This window comes from Camelina sativa, chromosome 19, assembly GCF_030686135.1.
Source record: "Camelina sativa cultivar CO46 ecotype springtype chromosome 19, ASM3068613v1".
Taxonomy (NCBI): Eukaryota; Viridiplantae; Streptophyta; class Magnoliopsida; order Brassicales; family Brassicaceae; genus Camelina; species Camelina sativa.
The window spans coordinates 5,739,580-5,755,134 of NC_141898.1; the positions used below are offsets into that span (position 1 = coordinate 5,739,580).

At 39.0% G+C, this 15,555-nt stretch overlaps 1 protein-coding gene and 3 pseudogenes across 3 annotated transcripts; all 4 read right to left on the reverse strand.

Moving 5' to 3' along the window:
• Positions 1-448: 448 nt before the first annotated feature.
• Positions 449-2,921, reverse strand: LOC104765074 (uncharacterized; annotated as a pseudogene). The gene is made up of 3 exons (XR_015590476.1): positions 2,780-2,921; positions 775-2,469; positions 449-663 (listed from the first exon to the last, which is right to left on the reverse strand). The product of XR_015590476.1 is annotated as an uncharacterized LOC104765074 (transcript).
• A 623-nt stretch (positions 2,922-3,544) lies between these two features.
• Positions 3,545-4,786, reverse strand: LOC104767476 (F-box/kelch-repeat protein At3g13680 pseudogene; annotated as a pseudogene).
• A 243-nt stretch (positions 4,787-5,029) lies between these two features.
• Positions 5,030-6,761, reverse strand: LOC104767477 (uncharacterized; annotated as a pseudogene). Its single transcript, XR_015591015.1, has 2 exons — positions 5,518-6,761; positions 5,030-5,419 (listed from the first exon to the last, which is right to left on the reverse strand). The product of XR_015591015.1 is annotated as an uncharacterized LOC104767477 (transcript).
• A 769-nt stretch (positions 6,762-7,530) lies between these two features.
• LOC104765075 (myb family transcription factor PHL6) lies at positions 7,531-10,838 on the reverse strand. The gene is made up of 8 exons (XM_010488741.3): positions 10,431-10,838; positions 9,191-9,852; positions 8,818-9,025; positions 8,611-8,687; positions 8,486-8,525; positions 8,294-8,366; positions 8,134-8,203; positions 7,531-8,047 (listed from the first exon to the last, which is right to left on the reverse strand). The coding sequence occupies exons 2-8, from the start codon at positions 9,764-9,766 to the stop codon at positions 7,751-7,753; spliced, it is 1,341 nt and encodes a 446-aa protein (XP_010487043.1). The 5' UTR covers positions 9,767-9,852; positions 10,431-10,838; the 3' UTR covers positions 7,531-7,750.
• Between the last annotated feature and the right edge of the window lie 4,717 nt (positions 10,839-15,555).

Sequence of the window (15,555 nt, forward strand, 5' to 3'; positions counted from 1 at the left end):
TATATCATATTTCAAAAGAGAGTGTATTGTAAGACATATGTACTCACTTTTCTGGTAATTTTGAATAAAAGATTTACGTACTTCAACTTCTTTCCACCATTGTTTGATTGATTAATTATGAAGTGAACGTTACAAAATGATTCACCACTTGTGGACTCTATCAAGTGAACGTTACAAAATGATTCACCACTTGTGGAGTCTTGCCAGCTTTCTCTATGCCTCTGTACATATTAAGCAAGCAACCTCATCTTTAGAAACTACGAAAACGGCTTCTCTCAGCACATGGAGTCTAGTACAAATGTAATTATAGAATAAGAAATAATCTCCTTATAATTAAACAAAATAATCCGCTCGATTTACCAGTATTGGTTCTAAAGATGAGCCTTGATGAATATACAAATTACAAACTGAATCTGCGCAGAGACAAAAGCTGAACGGGTCAATCCATATAAACATGCGCATCACAATATCTTCACTGCTCTTCACTTAAGTTTGGCTTTGCAGCTTTGTAGATGAAGATTGTAATGAATAAACGCCAACTCTTCCAGATGTTTTCGTTCACAATGGCTCATTCCTTCAGTGAGCAACAGCTTCTCTTCAGCTTGTACCTTGAAGCACCTTCACATGTCTGGCTCAGAATTTTGATTGCAAAACTCTGCAGTTCTGGATACTGGCTCGCCGTTAGAAAGAACAAAACCTTTTGCTCACTGATTCAACAACACAAGTGTCTACAAACAAAACAACTAAATAAAAAAGTCAAAGAAGTTCACTCACTTGGAGTTGTTCCAGAGATCTCATCAGCTTGACTGGCCTCGTTAAAGCAATCTTTACCGAGTCTGTACTTATCAAGCTGTGCAGCAATTTTACTGTGACCTTCTTTTGCCACATGAACCAGAGAGTGGGTAAGACCGGTGGCAACTTCTGGATCAAGTAGAAAGAAGCCGGATTCAGAAAGTAACCAGTAGCATGAAGAGGATTGTGAAGTCGATTGTTCCAAACGTCATCTATCACATCCCATAACGTCTCATAACATTGTTTCTCGTGATTAAATTCACTCGCGATATTCTCCTTTATGCCGTCCATAGTGTCATAGATATATCCTGCATGCTGATTGTTGGCAGTTGAAAACAAGAGCAGACCATGAATCAGAGAAGATGTACATTTCCAAACTCTTTTAACATTTTCCCAAAAAGAGGAATCATTCATCAAATTGAATATAGCTGTGCCCCCTTCTTCTTTCTTCCAATCAAATGAAGCAAACATAGCTGCCAAGATTTCCTTCGCCTTGAAGATATTCTCTAGAGTTAGATACGGCTTAACAAACTCAAACTCAGAGGAGGAGGAAACAGTTGTGACCATTCCATGACTGTGATCTCTGCAAAATTTGTTGTTGTTGATGAACTCCCAAATGCTATTGACCTTGTCAAGTATGTCTCCAAAGGAATGCATTTTCACAATCTTCACCAGCATAAGCTCGAAACAATGGGATAAACTCGCAGACCAGAAAACTTCCCTGTCGTGACCAGCAAAAAGCTTGCCCAATTCACCAACCCAACCAGAGGTCGAACAAGCAATAATTTGAGTCACATTATGCACTCCAACATCCTCTACAAGCCCATTTACTAACGATAGTAAGGCAGTGACATTGTTTTTAATATCCGAAACATCAAAGGATTTCAGATAGACTGGACCCGCTGGACAGTCAGCAACAAAAGTAACCAGATCGCGGCCTTTCTGGTCAATCCAAGCATCCAACAAAATGCTGCACCCGGTGATCTCCCAGGAATCTTTAATCTTCTTCACATAACCTTACGCTTCTTTCAAAGCTTCTTGAAGCATCCAGCCGTTTAAATCACGAGAATCAGGGATCTTTAGCTCCATCTCACTACCACCAACTGCCATCATCATTTCTTTGAAACATGGGGAATCCACAGCTGAAAGGTCGACACAGTGTTCATAAAAGAACCGACCAATGCACATTTGGGCTTTGTTTAACAACAAATCCTGTCTGTCAGCTTCCACAGCTATGTCAACAAATCCTGTCAGTATATCAGGAGGAGAAACACTCTTGCTTGACGAGTCTTGGCTTTTCTGACGCTTATCAATTTGGAAATTCCCAACTGTCTTAGCAGTACTAGTATGACCAGATTTGCCCTCCATAAGTATCGTCCGAAACATATCTCTAACAATAAGTGAAACTTGGTCACAGTGAGTTACATCTGTACCTACACCACCCAAGTGGTACCTGAGACGAGAAAAGCTGTTCATTTCTTTCCCACAGTGATTGCATTTAACCCGAGATTTCTTCTTGTCCACACAAATTCCATGCTCATGAATATCCGTGACAGAACCAGCCATTCTCAAGGTTTCGTTTTTTTTTCAAATTCACGTACACACAGATTAATGAATCAGACTTGGCAGCATTTGTTCGATTCTCACAACTCAGATCCCCAGACGTTTACCTACAAACTAACAGTAACAAGCATCAAAATCAAATTTTGAGTTTTTGACACAGAATTCACTAATTTGATCTCAGAGTAATTGAAATCATAGAGATGAATTAAAAAAAAAAAAGAAACTTTTTTTGTACCAAAAACCTAAATAACCAGCAAACGAAAGGTAGAAGACCCATACAAATTATATCATCACTCAGAAAGAAAAAAAAGAAAAAGAAATCGACTTTCAAAGACGCCTACTTCATGGTGAGTGGTGACACAGCAAGTATCAGCTTTTCTAACAGAGAATAAAACACATTGCTTGGTAAGGGATGAGAGAGTACCTCGGTAGCTGTGTGAAAGCGAGTCAAAGTGAAGAATTTGTTCTACAGGAGCCGATGAAACCTGGAAGAGAGACAGAATCAAAACCCTTGTTTTTCTCCTTTCCCCAGAGCGAAAGGGAAACTGAAGGAACTTGTTTTTGACTCCGCGGATCAATCAAAGGGGCCGACGCTTCGCCTTTTTCTTTTTTGTTTTCTCTAAATTTATTTTATACGAATCCTTTGCTTTCTTGAGAGACTCTGCTTGTCTCAGAGACTTCGGGGTTGTGAGACTCTGTCTGCTGCAGAGTCTGCTTTGCTTTGACACACTTCACTTTGGACATAAATTGTAGAAGTACTAGCTCAAGATGCACCCTTCTCGTGTCAAAAGGAGGTAGAATAAAGTTTGGAATAAAGCCAGTCATTGTTAGAAGGATTTAAATATTTAATTGCTTGAACTGTTAAACAGGGGCCGCCAAAACTCAAGCATCCATGTCATGGCCTAGAGATTAAGGAACATAAATTTCACAATTTGTAGTTAAAATCAAGAGTCAAGACTCCTTTTTGCTGTCCATAGTGTCATAATTATGATTACACCAGAGCTAGTCCACATGAACTCCCCTACAGTAACCACAGTATGATTCAAACAAGTAATATAAGCAGCTGAGAAAATGATTTCTTTGTTCATGCGGCTAAACCAAAAAGAATTGCGGTATATAATTTAAGTTCATTATTGAACAAGGTTGACGTGAAGAGTTTGAAACCTGAAAACCTGAAAACCTGAAACCTGAAAAGCTGAATTCTTCACAAATTTAGATGATAAGAATCGATCTCTTTCTTTATGACATGAGGCTGAGGTTGGTTGATTTGCAGGTGCACTAAGCTTGGAACATAAGAAGAAGAGCACACAAGTGGGCGACAAAATTGGCGAGGAATATCTCCATAACTGGTACGTTTTCCGAGATTTGGAGCCTCTCCGATATTCACAGATTTGAAGTATCCATCTTGTCCAATTATGTTGGCTGTTTGGTTAAAACGGGTCTTGGTCCGTTCAAATTCGTTGTCTAGATCGAAAAACACAGCAACTTTCTTCTCCTCGTCAATGAAGAAACTCCCAGCTAGAATACTAACGCTACAACTAGAGGTCGAACTCAAAAACATGCTCCACGACACTGAACCGAGACTAATTTGATTCGTAACACAAATCTGCACTGTTTGACGACGAAACTTCCGCCAGCTACCATGTAATACCGCAAGCTGCTCGTCTCTGACACAAGATAAAGACACAAAAGTATCTGAACCAGAGGAGGGAAACGGCAGAGACAGCGGTGGTCCAAATTTTTCCAATGTAAAATCAAAAGGGAGTAGAATCTCCCCTCTCGTTCCTGCATCTCTTATTTTCATTTCAGCCAAGAAATAAGTATTTCCTTTCAAAGACACACCACGTTGGCAAAAAGCTATATCCCAGTCGGGAGTGTCATAAAAAACCTTCCATGAATTAGAGCTAAAATTGTAGATTTCATAACACAAAACTTGGCTTCTCCAATCTGTATCACCGAAAAGCCTCAAGATTTTGTGGTTACGGTTCTTGTCATATCCGAGAGCATACCTGTCTAACCTGTGGAAGTTAATTCTTGGTTGGATCCATCTAGTTTGCCCCAAATAGGGATTCCACACCACAAGCCTTGAGTTGTCCTTAGTGACGCATAGGAGTAAGCCGTCACAATGAAAGACTTTAGTTATCTCGACTTGGTTAAGTATACCTCCTACTTGCTTTATACTAAATGGATCATCCAAGTTTTGGAGATCGAACTTCACCGAGCAAACCCTATAATCCATCATAATGAACCCTAAAAAGTACTGATTCCTTTCTGCTGTTGCTTTTTTACCAAAGATCCGACTTTTCGATAAAGCGTTCCACTCTTTGCAAGTAGAACGTATTGCCATCAGAGATGTCATCGGAACCCTAGAGAGTATCTCCTCTACCAAATCTCTTGGAAGATCAGACATTCTTGTCATTCTTCCAGGCCCTAGAAGCGGCGAACGTATAAATATGAGCGAGAAAGTGAATTCCTTCGCTTCCACGTTGAGAGTCTCTCTGTTTAAGGCAGAGTCTTTGTTTTCTCTTTTTGCTTTGTAACACACTTCACTTTTGGACATACTTAGTTGAACAAAGTACCATTCGTTAGCTAGGTAAGATCAAACACTATGTATTTAAAATTTTGAGTCTCGTTGTAACATATGAAAACAAGTTTGAAGTGTTGTTCTATTTTGTAAAGTATTAAGTATCTTCTTTTTGTAAGAAGAAACAACTACATAAAAAATATCATTTGTTCCTGGTGAATCTTTGATTTTCGGGTTCTATCATATGTTTCTCACTAAAGCATACATGAACAATGATGCCTAATTCTTCTCGTTACACCAGCACAATCTCTTCACTTGCTTTGCCTTTCGAGCTTTGTAGCTAAAGATTATAATAAACGTATGCCAATTCTTCCAGATGATGTTGTTCACCGTCGCTCATTCCTTCAGTGAGCAACAGGTTCTCTGCTAAGCTTCTCTTCAGTTTGTACCTTGAAGCACCTTCACATGTCTGGCTTAGAATTTTAATTGCAAAACTCTGCAGTTCTGGATGATGGCTTGCCTTTTGAGCCCACCACTCAGCTGCAAAGAGAAAAAACGACAATAACCCTTTTTGCTTACCAATTCAATAACACAAGTGTTTTTGCAAATTAAACAACTACCTCAAGAAGTAGACTAACCTGGAGATATTTCAGAGATCTGATCAGCTTGACTGGCATCGTTAAAGCAATCTAGACGAGTCTGTACATATCAAGCTGTGTGGCAATTTTCACTTGAATGTGACGTTCTTGTTCCATATGAAGCAGAGAGAAGATAAGACCAGTTGCAACTTCTGGATCAAGATGAAAATCAGTTGAATAGAAAGCACTCGGGTTCAGAAAGTAGCCAGCAGCATGAAGAGGATTGTGAAGGTGCTTGTCCCAGACATCATCAAGCACATCCCAAAACGGCTTGTAACATTGTTTACTGTGATTGAGTTCCCTCGCGACACTCTCCTTTATCCTATCCATAGTGTCATAAATATATCCAACATGCTGATTGTTTGCAGTAGAAAACAAGAGTAGACCGTGAATCAGAGGAGATGTACATTTCACAACTCTTTCAACTTTTTTCCAAAAAGAGGAATCTTTCACCAAATTGGACATTGCTTTCAAGTTTTTCCTCCAATCAGATAAAGCAAACATGGCTGCCAAGTTTTTCTTCGCCTTGAAAATACTCTCTAGTATTAAATATGGCGTCACAAACTCAAACTCGGAGGAGGAGACTGTTATGTCTTTTCCATGACTTTGCTCTCTGAAGATTTTCAAAACCGAGGGACTATTGTTGATGAACTCCCAGATACAATTGACCTTTTCAAGTATGTCTCCAAAGGAATACATTTTCACAATCTTCAACAGCATAAGCTCAAAACAATGGGATAGACTCACAGACCAGAAAACTTCATTGTTGTGACTCGCAAATTGTTCTCCCAATTCACCAACCCAACCAGAGGTTGAACATGCAATGATCTGAGTTACATTAAGCACTCCGACTTCCTCAATGAGCCCATTTACTAGCGATGTTAAGGCATTGACATCGTTTTTAATATCTGAAACATCAAAGGATGTCAGATACACTGCCCCAGCTGGACAGCTGAAAAATTGACACATCTTTGGAAGAACCACTTTTGGGCTTTGTTTGACACCAAATCCTGCTTGTCAGTCATTTCACTTCTTTCACGCTTATGACCATTACCCATTTGGCCTTCCCCAACTCTGTTAGGAGTATGACCAGATCTTTCCTCCATCAACATCTTTCAAAACGTCTCTATAAGAACTTGTTCACGGGGACCATCCAAGCTATTCAGACAATGGAAGGAAGCCATATGTTTCTTACAGTAGCTGCATTGAACCCGAATTTTCTATCTTGTCCATACAGATTTCATGGTCATGAACATCCATGAAGGTACCAGACATTCAAATCAGAAAAATACAGAGGAAGCATTTCTGGCTTTTCACAACTCAGATTCCTGCCCGTTACCTGCAATTCAATCCAATACAGTTTTTGAAACAAACAGGAACATGCATCACAATCGAATACTAAATGGCTTTAATTTGACACAGATTTCACTAACTTTATCTCAAAGATTGAAATCATTCATGTTCATCGAGAGAGAGAGATAGAGAAAAGAATAAAAAACGAAACTTTAGTATCTCTACAATGATGAAAAACGAAACCAGCTTGAATGCTTAAACAAGTCAAACGAAATGGTAAACCCATATATTCATCTCATGGAAGTATCAAAATTATTCATCACCATCTCCTCCATGGTAACACAGAAGCTCAAAGCAAACAACTTTTATACAGAAGAACCAACCAAAACTTAACATTGTTAGAATACCTGAGTCAAAGCGAGTCCAAGCGAGTCAAAGCGAGTGGTCAGACGACGAAACCCTTGATTTTGATATTTCCAAGCGAGAGTATATAGTGAAGAACTTTTATTGTTTTGCTTCCCGTAAGTAATTGCATACATGAAGGTCTATTTAAGTATCGTACTCTCTCTCTCTCTCTCTCTCTCTCTCTCTCTCTCTCTCTCTTTAACCAGAAAAAGAATGACTTTTTGATGTTAGAAAATTGTATGAAGAAGATTGGAGACCCTTCTTCGGATAGTATTTTCTCAGTACTGATCTATACACACATGCAACAGTCTGGGATTTCAGGGTTCTATTTTTGATTGAAACAGACAACTAAAAAGACCAAACTTTCAGTTCTAACAAGCAAAAAAAAAAAGGAACATCCTCAAGATCCTTTATAAGTTTACACGATAAAGATCTACATTACAAACATCTACTTTGAGTGATCACCACCATCTCTCATTCTCTCTATAACCAAATTACACAAAACATACAATATTTACATACTTGAAGAATCTTGCTACCTATTAGGACCTTCAAGATCAGCTTTGTTCTCAAGCCTGGGACGTTTCTGAGGGCTTTCACATTTGTTGTCTTCGGTTTCAGAAGCTTTTTTCTTTTTAGATGGTGACGGCTGAGGAGAAGTTGCTTCGGTTTTTGACATGTTTTGAGAGTCTGGTATAGAGTCATCACTAGGTGATAACACTGTCTGAGAAGGAGAAGAACATATCAACCTTCCGGTTTTGCGTTGTTCTTCCAACATCTTTTCCAAGTATTTAGCATGCTCTTCAATTCGCAGCTGAAGCACCCGTTGCACCTGCAAATTGATCAATTCAATTTACCCGATTGGTTATAGTAAAAAATCTCAAACAATTCTTTGGCTGAAGTAAAAGTCAGTTTTACCTCAAGCTGTTCATGCAATTGCTTCTGAACTTCCATCTGCATACGCAGAGCTTCAGTTAACTGTATGGCCCTGTCCATGTAAAAAGAGAGTCACTTTAGGGATTATGTTGAAAAAAGGTCTGCGGATTGAACATGGAAGCAGATAAACACAATGATTTACCCTTTCTTTTTCTCGTCAGCTTCACTGATACTCAAAGCCAGTTTCCTTTCTTCTGAGTTCTCATTCTTTTTCTCTGCAAAATAAACGAGAAAAGTATAGAATGAAAAACTGTCTGATAGATCATAATCATGGCTGATGATCATGCAGGAACAGAGAATCTGTGCAATCACGATAACAAGTTGGAGGCTTTACCTTCTTTTTTCTCTGGCATATACTTGGCTAGTCTATACTTCTGCAAATTCATGATTTTCAGGGATATTCAGATAATTTCGTATTATGTATTTGTTAACTTAGTCAGATTCGAACTGATTTAGTACCTGCAAGTGGCTTTTTACGTGATAGATCGTCAAGCCCTCAACATTCATGAGCTTCAGAACAGCTTTTGGAGTGGCCTCTACATGGTTGAAGCAACAGCGGATTAAGCATAATCGGCAAAAAGATGAAAAGAAAACCAACGAGAAGCACAAGAGTAGCTAGAGTTCTAATTTATAAGTGCCTACTATCTCATAAATCTAAAAACTCACTTTCGGGCCCTTCAAGTTTAATAACCGACTTTACAAAAGACTCGTGGAGCTCAGGAGTCCATCTCATTCTTGGCTTGTGGTTGGCTGCTGATCCGGGAGAAGGGTGAGATGAAACTACGTCAATAGACACTGCTCCAGCAGCACAGCTTTGGCTTGGACTCAACCTGGTAACTGGATTTGACGAAGCCAATGGCGTTTCATAGATCTCCTGTATCAACCAGAAACTAAGTGTTAAAGGAGCAATAAAAATTTCACACTCTACGTATCAACAGAAAAGGCCGAAAGTCATAAAAATTTTCACACTATTTGTCATAGCTACGCAAAGTAACTGATGCAAACTCATAAGAGATGAACAAGACTGAGATTAACTTACATCAAGCCTGGGAGTTTCAGCACGGTCTGTGATGGCCAGCTCAAGTTCATCAGACAGGAACTGCAACTCCATTTGATCTGATAAACAATAGCTGTCATTCGAACAGCCAAAATCATGAAAACCGCCATCGGAACAAGCATCCCCGGAAAGATTAAGGAAATCTTTGACAAGCGATCCAGAGTTGTCTCCTCCACCATATTGATTTCCCAAATCCTCACTGAAAACAGAAGGAGATCTTGCAGACTCCACTCCAGAGGCTGAGTGGCTGTAAGAGGAGGGATCAGGGAGAAAAGGAAGACTGTTTCCTAGATGTTTTTGAGTCTCAGAGGTTGAAGATGATGAGAGGTAGAGGTTTGTGCAGAAGGTTGAAGAGCGAGAGAAGGTGCTCTGAGAAGTATTCTTTGACCAAAGCTGACCAGGTGAATCTGGAGATTGTGATCTTATGAAGGGAGATTTCCGGGTTTGTGGCTGGACATTCAGAAAGTTATGCACCGGAGGTAGAGAAGACAAGCAAGCTTGACCAACTCCTTTATTGCATTCATTTGGTGCCGTTGACACAAGGCTATGTCTGTTCATGGTTGCTTTTGATGAACTTGCCGAATCGGTTTCTTACATCAAAAATCAAGATCCGCCATAAGTTTGCAGTGTTAGCCTTCAAGCCGCTGAGAAGCAAAACATTAATAGAGGAAGATAATTAGCATAAGAATGTTGGAGTTAATAAACATGATTGAGTTCAGTTAGTTTAGTTAACTTTCAGAACAAGGCATACAGAATCATACAGTGATCCATCTTGGCTGAGATACCAAACCGGATCTAAATCCAAGCAAACTTAATAAGTTAAAATGTTACTTGGGAACTCAAACTGTGGAAGCGGAGCAACAATAAAAGGATAATTTTTTATTTGTTAAGACTTAGACACCCGAGATTGAGATTCACCATATAACATACAGACATTGAAAGGAGCAACAACGATTAAATGTAGTTGATATTCAAGAAAATACAAAACGAGCGAACCGACACATGATGAAACCTTTAAAACTCGCACACAGAAGAATCAAATCAGGTGTTGAGAAGACACGATGACTACGGTACAGAAACGAAAAGAGAAATCAGGTTTTTTAAAAAGGAAGATCTAAATCCAGAATGCTGAGAGACTGAGAAGTAGTAGTAGTACGACGAGTCACAGAGATAAATCGAAAAGCAAATTTAAGCAAAGGACGACAAGGCAATAGAAACTGACCTGAGAGGATGATAAAGTCTTCAACTTTTTTTCTATACTTCCTGCCTCCTAACCACTTCATGGCCTCATACGGATCATCCCTTAAAAAATCACTAAATGTGACATCAGAAGCTAAGAAAAAAATTGAAACTTTTCTCGGGGGTAAACAGGCAAACTCAGAGAGAACACATAACAAGAGATGAAGTTTTAAATCCCTAGCAAAGAAGAAGAAGAGATGGGGGTTTAATGGAAGAAGACGACGACGATTTGGCCTACACGAATCGCCATCGAGGAAGAGTAGAGAAGTGTGTACTGTTGGCTTTGCTTCATTGGTCTCCGTCTCGCTGGACCTTCCCACGCGTGATTGCTTCGCGTGTGGCTTACGTACCAATTCGATCCGTTAGCTCATCTTCCACGTAGGAGCCAAGTGGTCGTGCGTTTTGCCACATGCTTCTTTTTTATTTTATTTTACTTTATCTTATGTTTTTTTTTTTTTTAATAATAAATTTGATGTCGTCACTTATTAACTCTCTTTCATTTTCTCTTCCTAATCATCGTTGGTCAATCACAAGTTATAAGTATTAGTTTTATAAACTAACTACATTATTGTGTTAAATGAATTATCTTGAGGGTATTTTTATCCAATTTTCTTAATTGATGATTCATCTGGTCAATTCTACTTTGCAAGCTTTTTTTCTGAATATTTATATACTTTTAAATCATAATAGTTGGATGTATTTATGTATGTGTATTTTACTAAGAGGAGATGTTCGTGTTCCTTACGTTTATAATTTGATAAGTAATTATTTAAGTTCAACACAACTTCTTTTGCAGAGGATTGGAGTTCTCTAGTGGTACAAGGAAGCTGAGTATCTTCTAAATGTCAACTTTGTTTGTTTTTATTTATTAACAAAGAAAAAAAAAAGAGAGAGATACATTAGTTTTGTATTAAAAAATAGCTAAATACGAATGAGTCTTCGTGTATACAGTACTTCAAAGTTCAAAGAAGAACGATACAATAATATAATATTAACTGATTTTACAAAAGGTGCGCGTATTGATAAATATCTTCGTAGCGCTAATTAAAAAAAAAAAAAAAACAAAGCAAACTACGAATTAAATTGTTAGTGGGCAAATGGTTGCCAAAAATGATAGTGACGGATCTCTTAAGTAGTACATTTTAGTAAAAGAAAAAATGATTTCTTGTAGTAGCAAATTAATGATCATTAACCTTCCAAAAAGAAAGACAAAACTATACCAATAGCATCCCTTAAGATGTGGGACATATATATCTATGCCTCAGGCCCTCAGCCACACAGATCGATCCACTTTCATTTTTGTCTCTATTCTTTACCACATAATTAAGATAATGTTTAAAATCTAATGCTCATCATAGAGATTAGAGAATGACCTCAGCAAATGCTTTTTACCTGTACTATTTTTTTTTATAACATTTAGATGGTTTATAAATGAATTCAAAGAATGATGTAGGCTTAAACCATCTGCACTCCAGAAACTCATCTAAGTTACTCAAAATTAAATTAATCATATAATTAATATTAAACTAATCAAAGCAATCTATAAGAATTTTTTAAAAAATCATCTTCCACTAGAGAAACCTATCAAGATTGCTTAATCATTATAATTCAAAAATTTGTAAACAATTTCAAGTTTCTCAATTGTATGTAAACCTTTAATTGAATCAAATTGTATGTAAAGAGATTACAATACAAAGAGATTACAATAATAGTGAATGAACCTTATCAAGTCATCTAATACAAAGAGATTACAATATTAGTGAATGAAGCAGCTCCCAGGAATTGAAACTTACACAGATTCAATATCCTCTTTGCAACATAACAAGCATCTCTCGACTACAGGTGGCAAATGCATATGGATTAGAAGGCCACAAACACAAACTATACACATATACGATTAAGCAAGGCAAGATCATGTGAACTGGGAAAAACCTGAAGGCAAGACCGGCCGAAGACATGAATGGTGGGCCTTGCCCATTTGAGTGTTTATTTGTGACAATTAGGATCAATAGAAGTCTAAGATTAAGTTCTTTTATTCCCTTCTTCGCTACTGATCTCGATTCTTCTACTGCTTGTTTGTGATTGAGTTTCAGGTACCAACTCGACCTCCACTCGACCAGGTGCTCGAGCAAGCACTCGACCGAGTGAGTGTTCGAGTGGTCGATCGAGCTGAAGAATCAGAAGCTGTCAAGCCTACTAAGTACATCCCTCCTGCTTACAAACCGCCTCTACCATTCCCAGGACGTTTCAAGGCACAGAAACTTAAAGAATTAAGGGAAATCATTGAGAAAAAAGAAATGTTGGCTTTGCAACAAGAGGAAGTGAAGGATTTGAAGGAAGAGGTTGTGATTGAGAAACAAGAAGAAGTGATGGCCATACAAGAGATCATCATTGCTTACCAAGAAGAAGAGAGAGGACCTGCCTTGGAACAGTATGATCCATATCCTCTCTATAAGGATTTTTTACTTGATTTGTCAAAGAAGAAGGCTCAAGCTTAAGATGAGAAGGATCTTGAAGACCTTGGAGGAGTTATCATCCCAATTAAGCTTAAGGATCCAGGTCCATTCTATCTGCCTTGCACACTTAGCTATCTTCACTATAACCAGTGCTTATGTGACTTGGGGGTATCTATCAGTGTGATGCCCTATTCTATAGCACAAAAGCTTGGGCACACTGACTTCAAGTCCACCAACCTTCATATATGCCTAGCTGATGGTTCAAACAGAGATGTGGTTGGCAAGTTGGAGAATATTCCAGTCAAGATAGGAAGAGCAAGAGTTCATACAGATTTTGTGGTATTGGAGATGGACAAGGAACCTGAAGATCCTATCATCTTTGGGAGGCCATTCTTAGCCACAGTTGGAGTTGTTATTGATGTTAAGGAAGGTCTTGTGACCTTGAACATTTCTGAGGGTATAGCTATGAAGTTTAACATCTATAACCCAACCAATCTTCCTACCATTGATGATCAACCTTTTACTATCAAGGACAAATGTGGTCATGAAGGTTTAAGTGAAGTGGCAACTCCAAAGGACAATCTCTCTCTTCAAGAAGATTCTGTGGAAAAGCTTAAGAGGTCAGTTCAAGAGTTGACTGGTATGGTTAAGGATCTCCAAGTCAAGCTAAACAAGAGGTCTTTGAGGAAAGCAAGACCAAGGCTCAAAATCAAGAAGAAATATGGTTTGTGTGTTAAGGGTGAGGTGATCAAGGATCAAACTCACAGTGATCAAGAAGTGCCAGGGAGGATTTCATCACCTCCTTGGTATCTACACAAAGCCTAAGAAGGCAACCAAAGTCAAGCTTAGTGACTCTAAACAAGCTCACTAGGGAGGAAGTCCCTAAGGTATCTTTTGTAAATAAGCTTTATTTTCATTGTAGTTTTGATGTGTTTTCTTTTATGTTTGTGTTGGACAGGCCTTTCAATGAAAGTGTAGATGGGTATGGAGAGATTTGGACTTGGGGAAGTAGACTCGCAAGCCCACTCGACCAGCCCACGAGAGGTACTCGACCGAGTTGGCAAAGAACTAAGGCCCACTCGATTCCCATTTCTCTAGAATGATCGAGTGGAGAGAAGAAAAAGACAAAAAAATTTGAATTTTCAAACTTTGGTCAAGGAGCTCGACCACGTGCTGGTCGAGTGTGGGGTCGAGTGGCAGCAAAAAGCAGGTCAAATATTCCCATTTCAAATTTGAATGGTATGGACGCTCCACCCTTGTGTCCTTGCCCCCTTAGCTTCTTTAAATAGAGCCTTACACGATCCTATATCTCTCACACTCTCTCATTTGCTCAAAACAACTAAAATCAAGTGTTAAAATCTCTCTCAAAGTTCATCTTATGCTCAAGCTTAGCTCTTTTAAGTTTTTGGGTCACTAACCTATTAACCTTAAGCTTTGAGTCTATTCCCTTCAGTTCTATTCGAAAATGTCTTCAAGGATTACTAGGAAGTCTCAACAAGCGGCTGAAAGCTCCATGGATTGTAGTGATGCTAGTCTTGAATCAAGAGGAGAAGCTGGAGAACCACTCGACGCCCCACTCGAGCATGCACTCGACCGAGTGGTGGTCCGAGTGGTTGATCGAGTCAGATGTCATGTTCAAGAAATCAGTCAGTTGAGGAAGATCCTGAGAGAACTGAAAGTGAAGAAGAAAGAGAGCCAACTCTTAGTGAGTTCATAAGGAGACACAAGACCAAAGGGAAGAGACCAGCAGTTGAGATTGAACAAGAGGAGGTTGAGAGTGATAGTGAAGAAGAAGATGAAGAAGAAGAGGGAGAGGATGATGGAGAAGCAGAATCTTGTGGTTTGACAAAGAGGCAACTTTATGAAGCCTTTATGAGAATGGAGTTCTTGGGGACTAGATATCCACACAAGGAAACCATGAAGAAGCTAGCCATTGATGAAGATGTGGAGTATCTTTTTGAAAAGAGCAACTTAACCAAGTTCATGGGGCTTTGCATGGAGGGTTACAAGGAAGAAAGTTGTGAGTTTCTAGCCACAGTCAAGATGCACACATATGCAAGGAAGGATGATGAGTTGGGAGCTGGTCATATTGCCTTTACTATCAAGGGGAAGAAGTATGAGCTTCCAATGAAGAAGATAACCAATATCTTTGGCTTTGAAGTTGGGAGTAATAGGAGCTTAATGATACCAAGAGAGGACCTCTTTGCTGTTTGGGAAACCATTGGAGACAACATCACTTACTCATCCTCCAAGACCAAGAGTTCAAAGATAAGAAGCCCAGTCCTAAGGTACTTCCACAAGGCCTTAGCAAACACCTTCTTTGCTAGGAAGGAAACTGGAAATCTCAATGAGGGTGAGCTCAAGATGATTGATATGACTCTCAATGGAATCATCCTTAAGGCAAGAGATGGAACCATCATTCTTGGGACCACTGTGGAGACTGACTTTGCAATGGTGCTCATTGACCACATGATATATTTGAGAAGTTGGGTAGGCAAGCTACAAAACAAAGGGTCAAGAGGAGCCTTAGCCATTGGAGGCATCATCACTCCAATACTACAAGCTGCCAAGGTCCCACTTAGAGGAGAGAAGGTTTCGCCAAGATGGATTGACTCAAGCTACCTCACCTCTACTCTCATATTGGCCAAGGAA

Bases quoted from the DNA above. Each gene is read 5' to 3' on its own strand.
- LOC104765075 (XM_010488741.3), bottom strand. From the start codon at position 9,766: ATGAACAGACATAGCCTTGTGTCAACGGCACCAAATGAATGCAATAAA. The intron at 8,367-8,485 runs GTAAAGCCTCCA...TTTATTTTGCAG, and splicing joins TATGCCAGAGAAAAAAGAAG to AGAAAAAGAATGAGAACTCA. The intron at 8,204-8,293 runs GTAAATCATTGT...TTACATGGACAG, and splicing joins GCTGACGAGAAAAAGAAAGG to GGCCATACAGTTAACTGAAG.